Source organism: Centropristis striata, chromosome 19, assembly GCF_030273125.1.
Source record: "Centropristis striata isolate RG_2023a ecotype Rhode Island chromosome 19, C.striata_1.0, whole genome shotgun sequence".
NCBI classification, from domain to species: Eukaryota; Metazoa; Chordata; class Actinopteri; order Perciformes; family Serranidae; genus Centropristis; species Centropristis striata.
In genome coordinates, this window is record NC_081535.1 from 24,820,548 (window position 1) to 24,842,456 (window position 21,909).

A 21,909-nucleotide genomic window follows, 5' to 3' on the forward strand; every position below is an offset into this window, starting at 1 on the left:
TTTCCAAGGCCGTCTCTAGCATAGTGGTTAGCTTGTTTCCCTGCTCACCCTCGTCTTCCTCAGACGACTCGTGGTTGGGGTCAAGAGGTCTGGCGGATTTTCTAGGCTTCGGCATCTCGCAGGGTGGATGTTTAATTCTCACAGCCTGCTCAAAAGTAAATGCTAAGTCAAATAAAAAGGTAGTTTTCATTTAAATGGGGGGGATAAGAGCAGGAGCGAAAGCGCTACGCAGCCATCCTCTCTGCAGGTCACGTGACCTGTGCATTTTTTTTCTCATTTCACTTTTTTAAGAAATAAATGTGTGTGGCAAATGGTGCTTTGATTTAATCTCTTTTAACAATAGCAGTATTGCTTGAAACCAAAGACATCTTAACAAATGAGATGAATTGATTCATCTTTTTATAACAACTTCAGTTTTCACAGCTATACACCTTTTCCATTTTAATTGATGCAATCCGCCTAAATTCCAATACTTGCAGGTATGTCCTTCAGAAAAGGAGTTGGTCTTGACTATTATTTGTATGTGACAATACTTTTGGCTTATTTGATATATTTTGCCTATGATTCATATGTCTAATTAAGAACAGGATTATTAATTGGGCTGAAATGAGTAGTGGACTGCAATTTAGTCCTTTAAAAAAAATACTGCTTATAGTTTTATTCAGTTGCATTTTAGACTTCTTAACAATCTTTAGATAACTGCAGGGCTGCAACTAACGATTATTTTCATTATCGATTATTTTTGTTGATTATTTAAACGAGTAATCGATTGGTTGTTTGGTCAATACAATTTTGAAAAATATCAATCAGTGTTTCCCAAACCACAAGATGATGTTTCAAATCTCTTGTTTTGTCCACAAAGGAAAGAGATATTCAGTTTATTGTCATAAAGGACCAAAGAAACCATAAATATTCACATTGAAGAAGCGGAAATCAGAGAATTTGGACTTATTGTCTTTAAAAAACTACTCAAACCAATTATTTGATTATCAAAATAGTTATATTTAATAGTTATTATTAATTTAATAATTGATTATTGTACCATTAATCAAATAATTGTTGCAGCTGTAGAGAACTGACAGACAAATGGTGTTGGATTTTATTATAACATGTATAGATTACCCCTACCCACCCTTATTATGAGATTCTAGGGAAGTTATTGACATAATGCATGTTATTTTTCTATCATGTTTACATTCATACGTCTAATTCCTACCTATTTACTTCACATATTTTGATTTAATTACGTTTTATTGTAATGTAGCACATTTAATTAAATGGAATCAAACTTTAGATCACTAGGGGGCGGTAATGGACTTTAGAAATTGTTCCTCTACCTTGAACGTAGAGGAAGGCTAAGGCAGTGTTCGCGGTTGTCGGGGAGAAAGAATCCAAAAATACGTGAAACGTCAAAACAAATATGTTCACTTGACATACTTTCTAAAGCGGGACGATTCCAGCATTGGTCCTAGTTCCAGTTAGTTTTGCTCTCTCTTATGCTTTTAAACTCTTTTTGGACCGACATGTTACTAGCTGGTGTCTTTTTTAAAGCAGAAAGTGAACGCTCAAGGAGGACACCCTGATTTCCCATCTTTATCGTGGGTCCCAAACACATCTGCAGAAGAGACGGCTGCTCATTTAGTTAGCTGTTAGCGACTGCAGAAAGATGCAATTGGCTCTAAGCAAAACGTTTGGCCAGAAACCAGTTAAATTTCAATTGGACCAAGATGGGGACTTTTACATGGTTGGGTCAGAGGTATGTTACTATTTATTTATTAACGTTCAATGCTTCGCTCGATAATGTTAGTCTCCGTTATCTATTCTTCTGGCTAGTTAGTGCTAGCATGCTAACCAGCCCCATTGGTGGATTCAAATAAGGTTATAGAGAAATGCCTCAAATGAAGAACAGGATATAAGAGCCTGCATTCATGCATATAACCGGCAAATTAAACAGCATTTATGCCGTTTAAACCCGAATAAATACCAGCTAGCCGAGCAGCTTTTGTTCTGCAGTAACTTGTGAATAGGAAGGTAGAAGGTGACGATCAAGTTAGTTGTGCTGGTGTTGTGTCCTTACTGGTTTCCACACTAACTGGTTGCCGTGCTCGTGTGTGCAGCTGTTTTCTGCCTCAGTTAGCAGATTTGTCACATATTTAATAAACATTTAACTGGCGATTTCCAGGTCGCATCTCCTTTCCACTGTGGATAATATTGTTGTAAAAGTGAACACTACATCACAGCCACCTATGCATGGACAATATTTAGATTTCAGAGGTGGGGGGGGCACAAGTATCTTTAATAAAACTCAAACTCTTTCAGTTCACTGTGTTTTCTAGTAGTTCGTCTAGTTTTCTATGGTTACTTTTAAGTTTACTGTTGTCCTGTATCTCCTCCAGCCTCTCCTCCTGTATCTCCTCTAGCCTCCTCCTGTATCTACTCCAGCCTCTCCTCCTGTATCTCCTCGAGCCTCTCCTTCTGTATCTCCTCCTGTATCTCCTCCAGCCTCTCCTCCTGTATCTCCTTCTGCATCTCTACTATCCATCACCTCACAAAAATATATTGATCCATGACATGAACAGTGTGACAATTTGTGGTGTAACAATAATCAATTTTGATGATAGAGGATAAAAACTTAGTTTCACAATTATCATGAGTATGGATGTATAAAATCACATTTGTAATCTGAGGTTTTATTGTATTTTTCCTAAATATTTAATTGTTGGTGTTTTTTAAACAGTTGCTGCCTTTCATCACACATGGAAATAAAAATAATCCAAAGTGTATCTCTTTGGCATTAAATATAAGCTTTTTAAAAATCTCTGCATTGTTGAGGTTCTACAGTTATAATAATACTATATTTCTAAATATGCTATTGCTACACTTGATGGCAAAAATTGCACTGGTCTGTTGGACTTGAACAAAAATAAACAATATTTTTGTTGCTTAAGCTTATGTATTCAGTCATTATTCAATGGTATACTAAAAATCCATGTGAAAAAAATTACTTCTCACTGTTCTCAGGTCAAATATTTATATGCGATTAAAATGCGATTAATTTCGATTAATTAATTACAAAGCCTCTAATTAATTAGATTATTTTTTTTAATCGAGTCCCAGCCCTAATAAAAATAAAAAAGAACAAGGAACATAGAATCATACAGAGCAAGAAACTAGAAAAACAAAACAAGACTGGTTAGAGATGATAGAAAGGCAACAGGAACTCAACAATAACTCGTTACAACTAAAGTATGTAGAAGAGCATCTCTGACCACACCGGGTGCCACTCCTGTCACCTAAGAACAAGAAACCGAGGATACAGTTCACTGGTCTGAATTGCCCTTTTATTGTCTAATGTCTAAAACCCAGGTTGAACATAGATGTTACCTGAGGAAGTAAGCAAAGAACAGTGCCGGCTGTTAACATAGGCTGTACTAACTACACTGTAAAAAATGTCTGCAAATTTTACGGTGAAAAACTGCTAAACCACGACAGTAAAAGACCGTAAAATGATAAATGGGTTGATTCAGTTTCAGGAACAATGAAACACCGTAAATGTATATATCAGCCAAAATAGTATTTTTTACGGTTTTGTTTACTCCACTGTAAAATACACTGTAATATGTATTTAATGTAATATAAATACAAGCCACCACTGTCATTTTTGCATTTATCTTTTGTAAAAAAATATATTTGTCACTGTTAAATGCACCATATCTCTCACAAAAATATACTGTAATATTTAATGGTAAAATCTTTAATTTATGCTTTTTCATTTACAAAGTATTTTCTTTATTATAATGGCAAAACAGCGTTTCTTTTGATGGAAAAACCTTTTATTTATGGGTCGGTGACAAATAAGGGTCGGCAAGATGTCAAATGGTGTAACCACAAAAAAATTATAAATATTAAGTACTTCATCCACCTACATTGTATTTAAGTGGACTTATACATATAATTACTGAATTCAATTGTTTTTTAAAAATATTTCTACATTTACACATTTCGTCAATATTGAGCAGAACATATTCTAAATACAACAATTATTTTAAAAAGTTTTGACAAATTATGTAAAAATTTGTCATATACCATAATGTTGCAATGTAAACGTGGATTGTATTTTCTCTCATTTCAGTTGACATTTATTTCCCTGTATATAATCAGATTTTTATGGGAAAAAATGTACTGGTTACACCAACTGACTCATTTATCAATCAATAAATGAAGGCCAATTTTAAATTTCCTAACTTTATTGAAGATCCCTTTAGCCTTCCATACAGTTTGTGGTGTCTTGACAATAAAAACTGGTTGATTTGTTTGTTGACTTGTGTGCAAATGTTTGTGCGTACATGTAAAACAGTTTCTACAGAATGTTTTTTCCATGTGTTTTGGTTTACCAAAAGCTCTGCTTTATACTCTGCAGGTTGGAAACTATCTGCGCATGTTTAGAGGCTCTCTGTATAAAAGATATCCATCTTTATGGAGGAGGCTGGCCTCAGTGGAGGAGAGGAAGAAAATTGTAGCATCATCACATGGTTAGTTTGGTGACTGTTTTTTTTTTTTACACTAGATAGTTATAGGTAATTTATGGAAAGGTCAGTAGGTTGTATGTAATGTTTGTATTTATTTGGTTTAATTTGTATCTGCTGTTATAAACAAGTCTAGTATTGAAGATTAAATAAAATTCAATATTTATATCTAGATCAGGGATGGGCAACTTAAATGCTGGAGGAGGCCATTTTTAATGGACACTACCAAAGGGCCCAACATGGTCTCACAGGAATCGGTGAAATAGCCACGGATTTTGCTTAACTCAAAATCCGTGGAATAGTCACGGAATCACTAAAATTTCCGTGAAACTGACACGGATTTCTTTACAATGCAAGTTAATGACTTGTCATATCCCGTGGCTATTCCAACATACAAAGTGATTATGTACATTCACTGAGTGAATATTTAGAAAATAAAACATATATTTCTCGCAAGAAATGTAATCAAAATCCATTTTTAAAAGCTTTGTGACCTGATTCAGTTCTCACTCTTGGCACCAGCATCTGTACAATATTTTGTGAGCGTAGACCATGTTTAGTTTGGTTTCATTTAATATTAATTTTTGTGCATTTATTTTTCCCCCAAAATGATTTGGCGAACCCCAGAAATCATCTCGCGACCCTAATTGGGGTCGGGACCCCAAGGTTGAGAATGACTGGTAACGAGTGAACTGGTGGTTAACATGGCCAGTAAGCTCCCACAGTCAACCCAACTGACAGAAAATCCCAAAACATTTTATCATAGTACAAGTGACAATGGTGAACTGGTGCATAATTTACAGCAGCTTAGCAATTGTAGCCATTATATATTTAAGATTTACAGGTGAATATATGAGTAAAAGCTGACATGTGTCTGTGTTTCCTTGCCTTTGTCTATCTATAGCCACGAGCGTTACTCTGCTGAAGGCATCAGAATGTGAAGAGATCTTCGAGGGTAATGATGAAAAATACAAAGCTGTATCCATCAGCACCGAGCCCCCAGCTTACCTCAGGTAATTCCTATGAGATGATAGCTGATGTGCAGCATCATTTCATCATATCACAACAAAGTTCACAAATCAGCCAACTTACATTACCTTAGCCCTTAATAGGACACTCATTGAAATACTTGCAAATTCCAAATTTCAACCCTAGAGAATATTGGAGGATATTACATACAGCCAGAATGTGTAAAAAAAAAAATACATTCGGACCCGGGGGAGGGGGGTAATATTTTGAGATAAAAGTTTACAAGAATGCGCAGATTTATGAGATTTAAAGTGATGAATCTGCAAGAAAAAAAGTTGCTTTTTTTCACTTTTTTCTCTTAAATCTGTGACTTCTTTCTTGTAGATTTGCCACTTTAATTTAGTAAATTTGCAGCATTTTTTCCTCAAAATATTAACTTAACTGACACATTTGTAGAACGATGTTGTACAAACAAAGATATCTTCAAACCAGGTTTATAAATGGCTCTCTGGCTCTCCTCAGCTGCAGGCTGCAACAGCTGATCACTCAGAAAAACTGCAAACGCTGAAGTGGTATAGTGTATAGTGTCTCTGGGTCCACCCTGCTTTAGTTCCTCAGTCTGTCCTGATCCTTAGTTCAGGAATCTGAAGCACTATAATAATGTTAGCCTATTACACGTAGGCTAGACTGATCTATGAAAACAATAAGGAAATTGAGGGAAACAGAAGAGTTTCAGGGGTAATGATGTCTGGCTGTGTTGTAATATGTCAGAACATGAATAGTAAAAGGAGGTCGCTAAGTGAACACGAGCTGCAGCAGCACAGACATAGGGGGTCTGTGGCTCAGTTGGTAGAATGGTCACCAACTGATCTCATGGTCGGTGGTTCGATCCTTGACCATGGCAGCCTACATGTCAAAGTATCCTTGAGCAAGATACTGAACCCCAAATAGCTCCTGATGCTGCGTTCATCAGTGTGTGAATGAATTCCCAATGGTGGCAGGTGGCACCGTTTAGGGTAGCCTCTGCCACCAGTATGAATGTGTATGTGAATGGGTGAATGAGCGCAGTCTGTAGTGTAAAGCGATTTCAGTGGTCGCAAATCGACTAGAAAAGCGTTATGAGTGCTGGTCCATTTACCATACACACAGTACTGCTACAGAGCTAACTGTGTAGCCTATTAGCACTGTGCTACTGTGCAGCACTGTTGCTGCTCTGTCGCACATCAGTGTCGTCTCCTCCCACCTTGTTCCGTGTGTGCCGGACTGCACTATGAAAGGGCAGAATATCACGCCTTCGTGGAATCACTATGAACGCCCTAAGGCGAAAAGCTGGCACAGATCTTTTCGGCAATATAGCAGGACCGCGCCACGAAAGGGGCTTTGAAGCTGGATGGAGACGTTTATGGTTGCAAGACATTAAACGGACGGACTGGACCGATGAAATAATCTGAAATTCTCATTTTTTTTTTTTTTTACATTACATATTGGTCATTTCATACATACACACAGCTCAACTTTTAATAGCAGTGTGGCTGCAATCTGTGATGATTAGCCTACATTAGAGCATGACGTTTAGGTCAACAATGGCTCAAGACAATCACACATGTAATTAATAATACATATATATCGGAGAATTTTTGGATGATTTCAGTGGTCCAGTCCGTCTGTTTAATGGCGTGCAATCCTAAACGTCTCTGTCTAGCTTAAAAGGGCATCTTTGAAGAAAGTAATCAATAAGAATGAACGCCAGGTTTTTTTTTTACTATTTCTGTTCTAACAACACATAGCAAGACATTGTTACCCCTAAAACTCGTCTGTTTTCTGTTTCCTTATTATTTTCGTATTGTTATCGTATTATTGTAAGACTTAGGCGGGACACTGATCAAGCTGAATGAACAATATTTCCTGTTCATTCAGCTTGATCAGTGTCCCGCCTAAGTCTTATAATAGTAGAGGAAAACCCTGTCTTTATATACCTTTCCAAACAAAAGTATTTTTCCTTTCAAAGAGACAATAGAAGGGCACTGATAATAAAAATATTATATTGAACATAGTGTAGCACAATCAACAATAACAAAATCCAACATGCAATGTCTCTGGGTCCACCCTGCTTTAGTTCCAGTCTGTCCTGATCCTTAGTTCAGGAAGCTGAAGCACTATAATAATCTAAGCTTATTACACGTAGGCTGCCCTGTTATAGTTTGGTACAACAATACAATATGATGTATGGTCTTTGAATGGCAAATATAAATGTTACTGTCAAATAAATAACACAAGTGTTGGGAAAAAAACTTCCTAGAGCCTGCAAGCTACAATGACAAAAACTACCATAACAGCCCAAACTCAGTTGGAGCAGACATAATATTTGTTTTGCTCCTCCATTTCATGTGTCAATCACTGTAATGTTACAGATGGTGAAGTTGGAGCTCATTTTAATTACTTTATACACTGCTTACACGAATAAGTGCCTGGTCGTAAAAATGGGAGCCACCCGACTGGCAGCCGAAAGGCCTTTTGATTGGAGGGGAAATTCCAGGATCCCACATTAAGATTAATGGTTATTAATTGGAATCTCTGAATTAGTTGTAGAAAAAGTTGGAGCATGACCTGCCACGCCAATGATTAAGCTATATGTCTGGAAGCTGTATTGTGACAGCCCTACCCTCAACTTCATAGAGGCACAGTACTTAATTGCTTATGTTTCTTGTCATCACTATGTTGTTTGCTTTATTTTCTAAGGGAGCAGAAAGCAAAGAGAAGCAGTCAGTGGGTCCCCACACTGCCTAACAGCTCTCATCATCTGGATGCTGTGCCTTGCTCCACCACCATCAACCGCAACAGAATGGGCCGTGACAAGAAGAGGACCTTCCCCCTGTGGTGAGAAAGCTGTACAGACAGTGCAACAGTATGGCACAAGTTCTGTATCTCTGTTTTGACTATTTCTGTTGTACATTTGTTGCCTTTACTGATTGCTTGATTGTAATGTACTTTGTTTGCCCAACTCATTTATACATTTTATGGAACACGGATATTATAATAATATGATGCAGTCTAGTTCTACACATATTCAAGTCTTCAGCCCTGAAAACTGCCTGACCGTCACCAGGCCAATCCGTGGGTTTGATAGGACTACTTACATGCAGCGCACTTAACGAATGTCACATCAAACTAGGCAGCGCTGATCAAATATGAATCAAGATTCTGTTCCTAAATTTCTGTTACTAATACACACTAGCAAATGGCTAGGGATGCACGATATTGGCTTTTTTGCCGATATCCGATATGCCGATTTTTTACAACTCATTTAGCCGATTACTAGGGCCAGGACTCGATTAAAAAAATTAATCGAATTAATTAGAGGCTTTGTAATTAATTAAACGAAATTAATCGCATTTTAATCGCATATAAATATTTGACCTGAGAACAGTGAGAAGTAATTTTTTTCACATGGATTTTTAGTATACTATTGAATAATGACTGAATACATAAGCTTAAGCAACAAAAATATTATTTATTTTTGTTCAAGTCCAACAGACCAGTGCAATTTTTGCCATTAAGTGTAGCAATAGCATATTTAGAAATATAGTACATTTCAGAAATTCAGGTAGCCTATAGGTAGGTAGACCTTCTGTAAACTAGAATACTTTGGTTTTATATGTAAAACACAATCCACGCTAGCTACCACACTAGCCGCTAGCTGCTATATGTTTTGCATTGAGGTGATACTTGAGGCTGGATGTGCTGCGGTGATGAATTCCTTCTTGCATAGCAACACAACCATGCTCTTATCGACGCTTCCATCCGTTGGTTTTTTGTAACAAAATGTCCCATCATCCACGGGGCCAACCAAAGCGCTCTCATCAGCTTCTTCCTTCATGTTCACTGTGGTTTGTTCTTCCGGCACTACCGATTACCGATACTGATATTTTTTCCCTGCACAACTAATACCCACGATCAGGGCAAATTTGGCCAATTTCTCAATTGACATAATAAGTAAACATAACCTGTGTTCACTGGGAACATGTGAAAAGTGCAACTGTACAGCAATTAAAGCCAAATTGAATAAAACTACATGTACCTACAGACTGCTGCTTAAATTCAGATTTCACTTAAAACAGGAGCCCAATATGTGACGACTCAATCTGCACTGTGCAAACAAAATCACAAAAAGTACAAAAAATATAAGCAGCTTCAGTCCCTAATCAGAACATCAATAAATAGGTGGGCTCAGACTACATTGCACAATTCTATGAGCTACAAACAAGGTGCAACAGAGAGGTGATGTGCACCCCATTATTTAATCACTTTATTATATTGGCGTGTTGACCGATGTCCGATGTTCATTTTCAAGCCAATATCGGCCGATACCAATAACGTGCCGATAATGTCGTGCATCTCTACAAATGGCAATTCCAGGCTAACAATTTTAAGTCTTTATAAATAATGTTGAGCTTTGGATGTGGGAAAATTTGTGCTGGTTGCAGACAAGTTACAATGGAAACAGATTTTCGCTCTATGAGCCTGAAAGTGACAGGAACTCCAAGCAATGGTCTTATAGACACTAATGTTAATTTCTGTAAGTAACTAGTAAGTGAAAGTTTTCCAATCAGCATCTTTATTGCCTCAGGTTGATGTTTGTCTCTTTTAGAAAACGAAATACTTTTGACAGACATTGTTAGGTTCTTGGAAGTTCAAATTGCTGCAATTCCATATGCAGCTAAAGCGAATACTTTGCAGTTTTTGAAAGATAAAGAACTATGAAAAGAGGAAAAATCAAATAAAGTACTAACAACACAGCATTCAGAAACCCTTGAATACTTGAACTCCCTCCTAATATAACAGTAGATAAAACACATACATTAAAGGAACATTTAGCATTGCTTAAATAATACAACATTAAATTTAGTTGTGTCTTGTGTCTTGCACAGCTTTGATGACCATGACCCTGCAGTGATCCATGAGAACGCAGCCCAGGTAGAGGCGCTGGTTCCCATCCGTCTAGACATGGAGATAGACGGACAGAAACTGCGAGATGCCTTCACATGGAACATGAACGGTAAATTTATATGTTAACTAGCAAATCAACATCCAAAATATACAGTATTGTTGTCCGTGTTATTTTTTTCCAATGTGTCCAGAATTTTGTTTAACCTCAGCAATCTGTCCCTCCTCAGAGAAACTGATGACCCCAGAGATGTTTGCAGAAATTTTATGTGATGACCTGGACCTGAATCCTCTGGCCTTTGTCCCCGCCATTGCCTCAGCCATTCGACAGCAGATTGAGTCCTACCCTACTGATAGCATACTGGAAGAGCAAGCCGACCAGAGAGTCATCATAAAGGTTGGTGCTGAACAAAAGGAACAACAGTTCCTCCGTTAATATCAGGTGGCCTTACAGAAATATAATTTTTAAAAATAATATATTCTTTTTTCTTTTGTTCTTTGTCTTCAATCTTAACATTAACACCTTTCAAACATGAGGAAAACGGCATAAAATACTTATAATTACACAAGAATGTTGCAAATTAGCACTTGTGCTAATATATATATATATATATATATATATATATATATATACTAGTGATGTGCCAGTGAACCATTTTCTTCATTTTCTGAGTCCACTAGATGGTGCTGTTCAACAAAGAGCTGAAAGCACACTCAATTACCATTGCTTCAGCCTTTTTCTTTAAACCAATAGCACCATCTGGTGGGCTCAGAAAATAATGACAGTGGTTCATGAGGCTTCATTGGCACATCACTAATATATACCATGGTCTGGGTGATGTCTTGGGGATAGCAGCATTTCCCAGATGCCATAGAATGCTTTATTTATTTACTTAGTGATTTTTATTTGGATGTGTTTTTATTGTGTTTGTCTATTGTCTATTTATAAAAAAAAAATAGATTTTGTTGGATTGCCTTGCTTTACTGCAAACCAAATCTACCTGTGGGTACAAACAAGGTAACCTGAACCAAGAACAAGGGGATCAAAGACACATAGTTTGGTTCAAAAACCTTGGAGTGTACCTAATAGTTATCTCTGTTCCTTAGCTGAACATCCACGTGGGAAACATTTCTTTGGTGGACCAGTTTGAGTGGGACATGTCTGAGAGAGAGAACTCCCCAGAGTCATTTGCACTGAAGCTGTGCTCTGAGCTAGGACTGGGTGGAGAGTTTGTCACCACTATTGCCTACAGCATTCGTGGTCAGCTCAGTTGGCACCAGAGGACCTATGCCTTCAGGTAACTTCACCTTTCACTTTAATATGGTCCTTAGAAATAATGGAAACAGTGGTTGAAACACACTTAAGCAGACACTGGTAATAGAATATCGTGCAATTTACTGCAGGGAACATGCAGTAGATCAGTGTAGGGGTGGGATTGGGGAAGATGTGCACAGAGCAAGGTGTGTTTGTTAGCTAAAAGGTTAATGTGTTTTTTGGAGTAACGAGATGAAACATAGTTTCAGAGAAAACTAAAATATTGCCAATAAGGCAACATTTTGGATTTGAAGCTGACGAAAGAGGTAAGCTGAAAAAACTGACAATGCAACATATAAACACTGCAGGAAACAATGTCATGGCAAATGTCGTGACATACCGTATTTCCTCAAATAGTAGCCAGAGCTTCTATCAATAAAAAATCAGTTTGGGACCCGGCTAATAATAGGGGCAGGCTATTATTTGAAGGAGACTTTTATTAAAAAAAGAAAATCAGAGCAGCTCTGACCGGCACTTTTTAAAGTGTTTTACACAGCGCATTGTAGCCAGTTACCTGGATGTCAGCCATATTGGAAGTACTGGAATGTAAACAAACAATGAACAGTACGCTGAATGTTCATTTTAAGCAGGATTTAAAATATCTAAACTACTTAAAAGCCCAGAAGAATGTGTGTAAACAGCTCGACTTTACAGAGAAAGACTAACTCGTGTGGCCAAACTTCAAAATACAGGTGTTGTGTTGAAATCTCTTACCCGTCAAATGATGTTTCCTGAATGGTGTTCTCCGTAGCATCACCTCCGCGGGAGTTAGGATTTAAGTTTAAGGTTAGGCCTTGTAGAGATAACTGTTTGGGGTTAAGGTAAACTTGGGCTCATGTTAACAACTTAAAGGAGGACTGGTTGGGGTCAGGGGTCAGGTTGGTGCAGGTTAAGGTAAGGGGGACACATATCGACGGGGGAACAGACTTTGACATAACACCGGTAAGACACCCGGCTTATGAAAGAGGCTGGCTTTTATTTATTTTTTTTAAGATTATTTTTTTGGCATTTTTTTGCTTTATTGATAGTGATAGATAGAAAGAGGGTGATAGAGGGGAAGACATGCGGCAAAGGGAGCACAGGCCGGATTCGAACCCGGCTCCGCCGCAGCAAGGACTCAGCCTACATGGTAAGCGCTCTACCAGTGTGAGCCACCGGGACGCCCCCGGCCAGCTTTTATTTACTTAAAATAGTTTTTACACCCGCTTACTAAATGAGGCTGGTCATTAATAGGGGCCCGGCTTTAAATTGAGGATTTACGGTAGTGGTACATTACTGCCACCACTGCAACATTTTTACACAGTCCCATCTCTTGTTTTAATCTAATGGCCTTGTATTATGGTGGACTGATTCAATTCTGCCATGCTTGTAATTTGCTCACAGTGAGAACCCCCTCCCGACAGTAGAGATTGCCATCCGCAACACAGGTGATGCAGACCAATGGTGCCCCCTGCTGGAGACCCTCACAGATGCTGAAATGGAAAAGAAAATCAGAGACCAAGACAGGAACACAAGGTGAGACATTTAGATACAAATAGAAAGCCACTTCCATTCAATAAACAAAGTATACAGTATGTAATCTACTGTCCCTGATGCTACCTGGGGTTTATTGACCATTAGAACTGTGGCTTAAATGACATTTGAAAGAATAAAATGCTTCACAAATGTGTAGGGGTATCTGATTACAGATACAAATTGCCTCATGCGGGTCGTCAAAATATGTAAGGAATGTAAGGTTATTTATATCAATCTTGCTATTAGAAATTGACTAAATTAATGTTAATACTTAAAAAAAAAAAAAAGTTCCTTGGGGCACAAAATATAGCAAAATCACAAGAGTTTTAAGAGGCATGAGAAGAGGCTGGATCAGCTGTCAGTCAGCTTTAACAGCTGTTTGTGTCTGCACAGATACAGAAATACACTAATAATAATAATAATAATAATAATAATAATAATTATAAGTTTTTTCTCTGTTTAACAAAAACCTGCACATGAATAACAACCTGCATTCTTATTAATACTGTGAACTGTGTCCTGCTCAGGGGCACGAGAATACCTCTGTATTATATTATTTATTATTATTTGCGTCTGAATATAGACTATCGTGGTCATGAATACAGTATTTAATATCCCAGAACATGATTTTTGTGTCCACTGAACACCGGGTAATGTTTTATTAGGTTAGATGATTGAGGGAAAATGGAAATTATGTCACTCATATCAAACCCACACTCAGGAATGATCAGCCTGACGTGGGACTGAATGGAAATGATGAGGGTAGATAAAGGGAAAACAATAGACCATGCTGACTTGAAAATCTATGTGTTTGTAAAAAGGCGAAATACTTTTCTCTGAGATTTAGTAGAGGAGCAGTATAAGGTAGCATAGAATGGAAATACCAATGACCTCAATATTGTACATATGTGCAGTACTTGATTAAATACTGGTATTATACAGTAGTTGTTGCATTCAACCACTGAAAAGCAGGATTTCAGTGTACTTATAACACTGTTGTTTTGTGGAGGAAGTGCCATCAAATAATTGGGCGTGAGTCAGCTGGCAGGCTGCTAAAAGACATTTGACTAGCATGGGAAATTCAAAGTGGTTGTATGTGCATGGCAATACCCAAGTGTGGTTAAATCAACCCATTGTCTAAATGTGCATTCACTGGTCAAATATTAAATATTGGGGGTGAGACAATACACTCAGCTCACGAGACGAGACATGATATTGGGTTCACGAGGACGAGACGAGATTTTAAGAAAACTACAATGACACAATATATGACTGGACCATCAGGCTTAACTGAGTTGAACATGCATTTTGAAATGTTTTATTATAACTCTTTACATGCATGATGTAAGCATGAACTTTTAATAAACTTCTTCTTCCACAAATTGAAACTAAATGATGGATTAAATACGGAGAAGCAACTGTGGCCGCCGCTGCTAATTGTGCACAACATCAGCAGCTGATCAAAACAAGGCAGCATCAGAACAGCATCTCCGCTGATCATAAACATAGCGATCTTAAATTAACTGGCATGGCTAACTGTGCACAGAGTGTCCGGTGCTTGATGTAAACAAACAGAGATCGCTAAGTGAACACCTCCTGCAGCAGCAGCACATACACACTGTACTGCTACAGAGCTAACTGTTAGCCTGTTAGCAGGACTGTGCCCCTTTGATTCGTTCTTACTCTTCTTAACGAGCCCCTGCGACGTCATTCTGGCTGCTTGCTGCTTCCCCTCCTTCTCCTCCTCTTCTTCTTTTCCTTTTGCTGCCCCCACAGGTCACACAAATAGAAGTTTGGATAGCTCCCAAATCTCGCGAGACTGATTTTTAACACATTCTTGTCACACCCCTATTAAATATTCACACAGGGTTATAGAAAAATAGGTTGTCCCATGTGGGTTCTTTATATATTGGGTATTTATTTACTGAATTGCAATGAATGAGAAGAGTGAGATCGCAGGTACAAGTGGCTGAAATGAGGTTCCCCTGTTGGGTGGCTGGGTGCAGTGTTGGAGAGAGTTAGCTGGTTGGGCATCTAGAGTGAACTTGAAGAAGAGCTGCTGTTCCATTGCGTCAAAAGGAGCCAGTTGAGGTGGTTGAGGCAAAACATCACCTATTCCTATTTCAGAAGGAGTTGGGGACAGTTTTACAATCTGGACAAAGGTGGGACGCAAATGCTGTTGAATGCCTTTCTGCAGTGGCGGTTCTACACAGGGGTCCCTGCCCCTGTGAAGACGCCTTTGGCCCCTGCTGTGACCCCTGTGTCAAATTAATAATAAAATGATCAATTTATAACAATGAACAATGGAAAAATTCTTACCTTTTTTTTTGTTCAAACAATATCTTATTGTACACAAAAGGAACCCAGAATGTGTACATTGTATAATAGTTTAATTGTGCAATAAAATATTGTGTGAATATATATATATGTATATATAAATAAAGATCATTCTCACTGTACTGCACTTTCAAAATAAAAAAAGTGATTGTGCACAAAAATGAGAAATGTCATTGTCATACAAAAAAAACTGTTATTCTTGGTGAGTCTCATTGTTTAAATCAATGTATTTGTATCTTCCAAATTTACTTAAATGAGATGTTTAAATAAGCTAAAATAAAGGTTTGAATGCTTAAATATCATCTTTTCATTTTATAATGTGCTAATGTGCCCCTCTGATTAAACACTGGCCCCTCCTTGGCCCCCACAGTAAAATTGGTCTAGAACCGCCACTGCCTTTCTGCTAGTGCTCAAGGCACTTTTGCAAATATGCCATTAGCAACACAAAAGCCGGGATCAATAAGCTTCACATTCATTGAAAACAACCACAAAAAGCTGCCCCAGACTGCTAAAAAGTTTGTTGTCTGATCGGGGCCTCAGTCTTCTCTAAGTGGACAATCATAATTCAGATGCTCCAATCATTCTTCCTCATTCTCAGAGTACTTGAAATAATGTGAATGAAATATGTCTTTCTAGGCGTATGAGACGATTGGCCAACACCGCTCCTTCCTGGTAGAAAGAGACCATAAGCTGCATCAGATGATATGTCCTCCAGGAGACTCCTGTTACTATGAAAAGATCAAGTAAATACACCCAATGTTACACACACACACACACACACACACACACACACACACACACACACACACACACACACACACACACACACACACACACACACTGATCCTTAAATTGATGAAGCATCTGGATAATGTGCATGACTGCACTCACAGACGTGGTTAGGCATTCCTCTGCACACACAGTTTATCATCATGATGTTCAGTCACAGCAACAGTTCCAACATCACTGTTGTGCTATAGAGATAGTCTGTCATTTACAGAGGTGCATCTGATTTCTGTTCCATAAGTTACTGTTACACATTCACACACCACATGCTACGTAAAAACACATTACAGTACAATGAGTTTAATGTATCTTCATATAGTATGAACATCATTTTCATTACATCATCTGGACAACTATTGTGTACAGAGCTTTGTCATTTCTCTGTTTACCGTGGTTACAATTCCAGTTGAACTGATGTAATTATCCATGAGTAGTGGCTAATTTAGGTCCTTTCCTAATCAACATTTAGTACTGCTAAAGATGTTTTTCTCAACAGACATTTTGAATATATTGAAAAGCAAAGGACAAGCACAGGGGGAATAAATCACATGGATCTGTCTCAGTACTGACAGAGAAAGAATAGAAATCAATTTTAATAATGACACCTCCCAGCTATGAAAATTCAAAGGTCCCATTTACACTTGTCTTTTCAAATGTCTTTTTCTTTTAAGACACTTATTTACACTCAGCCTCATGTATTTGCCTCTGTCGGCCAAATTACAAAGTAACTGCTGGTAACTTATGGGCTAAAATATGTGCCACCAGAAACTGAATTTGAATCACATAATTTGAATTTATATTGTTCAGTTTGAATCATTGCATTGAAAAACTGAATCTGAATTGTAATTTGAAATTTAATTTATGAGGTTGGAACTGAATATTCAGTTCTCACAATTCAAATTCAGTTCTCAAACTTCAATTTCAGTTTTCTGTGACAAACAGTAGTTGAGGCAGAGCAATCGAGTGCAGATAGACAGAGCGCCTCTTCAGCCAATCAGCACCTCCGTTTTCTTTTGTAACATTTGTTGCCACCCGGTTGCCATAGCGCCTCTTCGGCCAATCCATGGTCAAGCCAGTCTACTTTCTTCCTCCGTTTCATGGTAAGTGGCAACCGGGTGGCAACCAATGTTACAAAAGAAAACGGAGGAGCTGATTGGCTGAAGAGGCGCGTGTGTATCTGCGCTCGATTGCTCTGCCTGAACTACCCGGATTTTCATCGCAGAAGATGGAAATTTAATTTTGCAAACTGAATTCGAATGATGAGAACTGAATGTTCAGTTCCAAACTAATACATTCAAATTACAATTCAGTTTTTCAATGCAATGATTCAAATTGAACAATACAAATTCAAATGATGTGATTCAAATTCAGTTTCTGGTGGCACATATTTCAGCCCATAGTAACTAAGGACTTTGCTGTTTAGCTAGCTTTATCTAACAGCTTTCCAAAAGCTAAACAAACATATGAATGAACCTTTTTAATGACGAAGGACCAAGATAAGTTATAGTCAGGTTAATGGCTCGAACTTATGTGGCCCTCACCCATAAGATAACAGCTGTCTCACCTGCACAGATCATTCAGGTGTTAAACTGATCGGGGATTGCATAAAGTCTACAGCATCTTTGTGCACCTTGTATTTTATTGTGTGTGGAGAAATGAGACGTTTGGAAACGAGGGGACATTATTCTTAGTTTTTCTTTGTTGCTTTAAGGAGAGAGAACAACATCTAATTTTCGTGTCATTTTAATTTAACATCAGAAGCCCAAAAGGACAGAGGAGACAGTTTGTTGATATATATGGCAGAAATAAAGAATATGTATTTGTCTTGGAAATATTGATTGGTTTTTAAAAAAATCCAGTTTTCAACATCTGGCCAGATTACAGTCAAACTTCAGAAGATGGTTTAAACAATCTGATTTCAATCTGTCTAGAATGGTTCTTTAACACATGCATTTATTTATTTTAAATTGGATGTTTCAGGTGATTAAGTGTAAATGGGTTCAAAGTGTCTGTTGGGAAAAAAGGGCAGGAAACCTATTCATTTTGATGTTCATTTGACCAGTAGTTGGGATTACTGAGTGTCCTGTTGAGGTGAAAAAACTATTTTGATAATTTATAAATTGTCAAGACATTTTTCAAAGAAAATATTTTTTGAAAATTGTCCAAATTTCAGCTTCTTAAATGGGAGGATGTACTACCCTTTCTATGTCAAATATTGTAAACTGAATATATTTATTTGTGTCAGACAAAACAACATTTGAAGATGGCACAATTGGCTCTAAAAAGTTGTGATGGTCCTTTTTCACTTTTTATTTTTATTTTTATTTTTTACAGTTTGTCAGTTGACGAAACCTTAGAAATAGTACATTATGCCCCTATAAGGGTTCTGAATTTGGTGACAGATACAAGGACAACCCTAAAAGATCCTCACAAGGTAGGCATAAATTTGCCTACAAACAAAAAATCTCATCACAATAATTTTAAGGCAGTAATTTAAAGGTGCAATTTGTATTGATATGGCTAGATTTTTAGTTTAAAACATTCTGAAAAATGAACTTACATTACCAAAAAAATAAGAAGTGATGTCTTTGACATGTCAAACCTGTCTGTTTTGTGTTAGATATCTGTTGAAATTACTGTGCTAACCAGCTAGCCGCAGTTCTCTGTCTCATAATACCACTTGTGTCCCGAGGCGATAATGAGCTACTTTAGCATCCAGTCTTCCCTCAGAGAGGACAAAAAGTAGACTAAACTGCACTATTAGCTGAATATCTATTCAGTTTCTACCTAAAACTAAAGTTAAGACTTCAAATTTCATAAAAAAAAAAAAAGAAATTCAGCATAAAAGACTGTTGCAATCGTTAAGTCTCCAGTTAGCAGCTCCATCTGAGCAGAGATTACTTGCTCATCAAGGTGCAAGCAGACCAACCCCCGGCCGAGGGGAACCACCAGCAATGATTTGAGAGGAAGCCTAAGCGAGGAATGCGAGCCAGGATCCAGGCTAGACTCGTCGACAAGTTGGATGACATGAGACTCAATTAAAAACCATCACACAAATAGTTGTGCTATGGTTTGCAGCTAGTGGGCCGAATGGCCAAGACTGTACAGACACCTAGTGATGTGCCAATGAAGCCTCATTAACCATTGTTATTATTTTCTGAGCCCACTAGATGGTGCTAGAAAAAGGCTGAAGCAATGGTAATTGAGTGTGCTTTCAGCTCTTTGTTGAACAGAGAGCACCATCTAGTGGACTCAGAAAATAACAACAATGGTTCATGAAGCTTCACTGGCACATCACTACAGACACCCCACCTGACTCAGCATCATGTCTGCCTGTGCCTCTTCTCAACCAGGCTGTTTGTCTCTGTGCGTTCTGCTGAGCAAGTAATCTCTGCCAGGACAGAGATAGGACGCGGGTAAAACGTCCATTGCAACAGTTTCTTGAATGCTGAATCTCAGTTATAGTATAGGTCTTAATTTTAGTTTAGAAAGGCTGCTTACATGTTTGAGGACATTGCGGTTTTACTGTATGTCTAACTGTAACGTTATACAACCTCAGCATTAGTAATTCATGCAGTATTTACAGAAGGTAAAAGGGTAGTTCCCCCTGTTTTTGGAGCATATGGCCAGTAATTACAAATTGCACCTTTAGCTCAGTAAATCTTACAAATTGGGGCTTAAATAAATGTTTAGTGAGCTGCATTAAAGTGTTTAAGTTTCTGTAGCAGATGTTAATGTTTTTTTCCTGACTTAAATAAATAAATAACCAATGTGTATGTGTAAAATCAAACTACAAACATCTCTGGTATGATTATTGCTGTGTTCTGCCCAGGCCGATCAGAGAGTTGGTTTGATTTTCGCAGGTAAACTCTGTATTCTGATGTTTTTTACCAGTTATGATCAGTTATGTGCACCAGTGCTCATTTGCATGCGAAAACATAGGTAGTTCATACTGTACCCTGTGCATGAGGGACTAATTATTCCAATTGTGCCTCACATTGCATCAGTGTCAGCAGACTGGAGCCTCTATTTTGCTTGAGTATTTTTGGACAGTAGAGTGGGAAAAAACAAGCTGACAAGAACCAATGGTGTCTTTTAAAGTGATGATTTTCAACATGGACATTCTCCAGGGAGTGATGTTAACATATGTATGGTCACTTCTTGTTCTGTTCTTTTGTACTATTGCTTTACCTTTACAGTCTACTTGTTTTTTTATATTGAAAATAACAATAAAGAAAACCTGTTAAAAAATATGCTCCTTTGTCAACCTGTTGTATGTTTTATATTTGTATTATCTTTATTTCTTTAACAATGAGATTAATCACTTTGCCTAAAAGTTTCTTTGCAAAAACAGGAGTTTATTTAGTTTTCAGCCTGCATAACATGGAAGTGTAAATGACTCTAGTGAGAGGATGCTGTTCTCAAAGGCAAAGACCATATCAGGCCTGGTCTGTAAGAAGTTGCATTCATGAATGCCACAATCTTCGTAAAATCTTCGTAAGTAGGACTTAAGAACAAATTTGTTCTTAAGAACGGTTCGTGAATGAGGCCCATTGTGCTTAATAGAAGATGTATTTCCTAATGGAAAATGTATTTATTGACACAAGTCAATAAAAAAAAAAGTCAAAGAGACTGCTCAGATGGTTATACATACTGAAGTGATCGGCTAGGCCAACCTACACTGTAAAAAATGTCTGTAGATTTTACGGGGGAAAATACTGTAACACTGTAAAATACACAGGCACTGTGTGTCACAAAAATATACTGTGATATATATACAAGCGCCACAGTAATTTTTGCAGTTATCTTTTGTAAAAAATACTTTTTCTAACTGTTAAATGTACTAAACACCATATCTCTTACCAAAATATACTGTAATATTTAATAGTAAAATCTTTAATTTATGTGGCATTTATAAAGTATTTTTCTTGTCAATTATATGCCAGAACAGAATCTTTTGATGGAAAAACTTTTTATTTATATGGTAAAAAATGGAATAAAATGGCAATCATAAACGTGAAATCAACAGTGCCAATATCTTTTTACCGTAATATTATAAAAAGTTGCAAAAAGATTATTACGGTAAAGTTCTGACAACCACAGCTGCCGGTTATTTACCGTAAAAACAACAGTTTTTTTTTTTACAGTGCAGGGCATGATAAGAACGAGTGGACACCTTCATCACCCCCAAGCCACAGAGGGAACTCGAGACGCCGGTTTGTACCTTTTTTAACAGACAAAGGTTTATTTACAAAAAATATGACACTATGACTGGCACACAGAAAAATAAAACACCATAATGTCCTCAATCAGTCCTGTGAATGTAAAAAGTAGGATGGTGTTTGCAGCTAAGCTTTTATTGATTGTTACTAGGTTACTCCACTTCACATTCACAATATGCCAAGTATCCTTGTTTGTCACAAATCTCATCACAAACAGACGCATGTCCTCGATTTTGGAGAATTTGGACTTAAATGGTTCCAGGATGTCATCTTTCTCCAGCTCATCAAGCTTGGA

The 21,909-nt window shown here is 37.6% G+C and overlaps 1 protein-coding gene across 1 annotated transcript; it reads left to right on the forward strand.

Moving 5' to 3' along the window:
- The first annotated feature begins 283 nt into the window (after nucleotides 1–283).
- On the forward strand, nucleotides 284–20,645 carry LOC131992492 (SWI/SNF-related matrix-associated actin-dependent regulator of chromatin subfamily B member 1-like). Its single transcript, XM_059358095.1, has 9 exons — nucleotides 284–1,756; nucleotides 4,421–4,532; nucleotides 5,431–5,539; nucleotides 8,235–8,372; nucleotides 10,424–10,551; nucleotides 10,670–10,836; nucleotides 11,547–11,737; nucleotides 13,138–13,269; nucleotides 16,243–20,645. The coding sequence occupies exons 1-9, from the start codon at nucleotides 1,667–1,669 to the stop codon at nucleotides 16,280–16,282; spliced, it is 1,107 nt and encodes a 368-aa protein (XP_059214078.1). The 5' UTR covers nucleotides 284–1,666; the 3' UTR covers nucleotides 16,283–20,645.
- The last annotated feature ends 1,264 nt before the right edge of the window (nucleotides 20,646–21,909 follow it).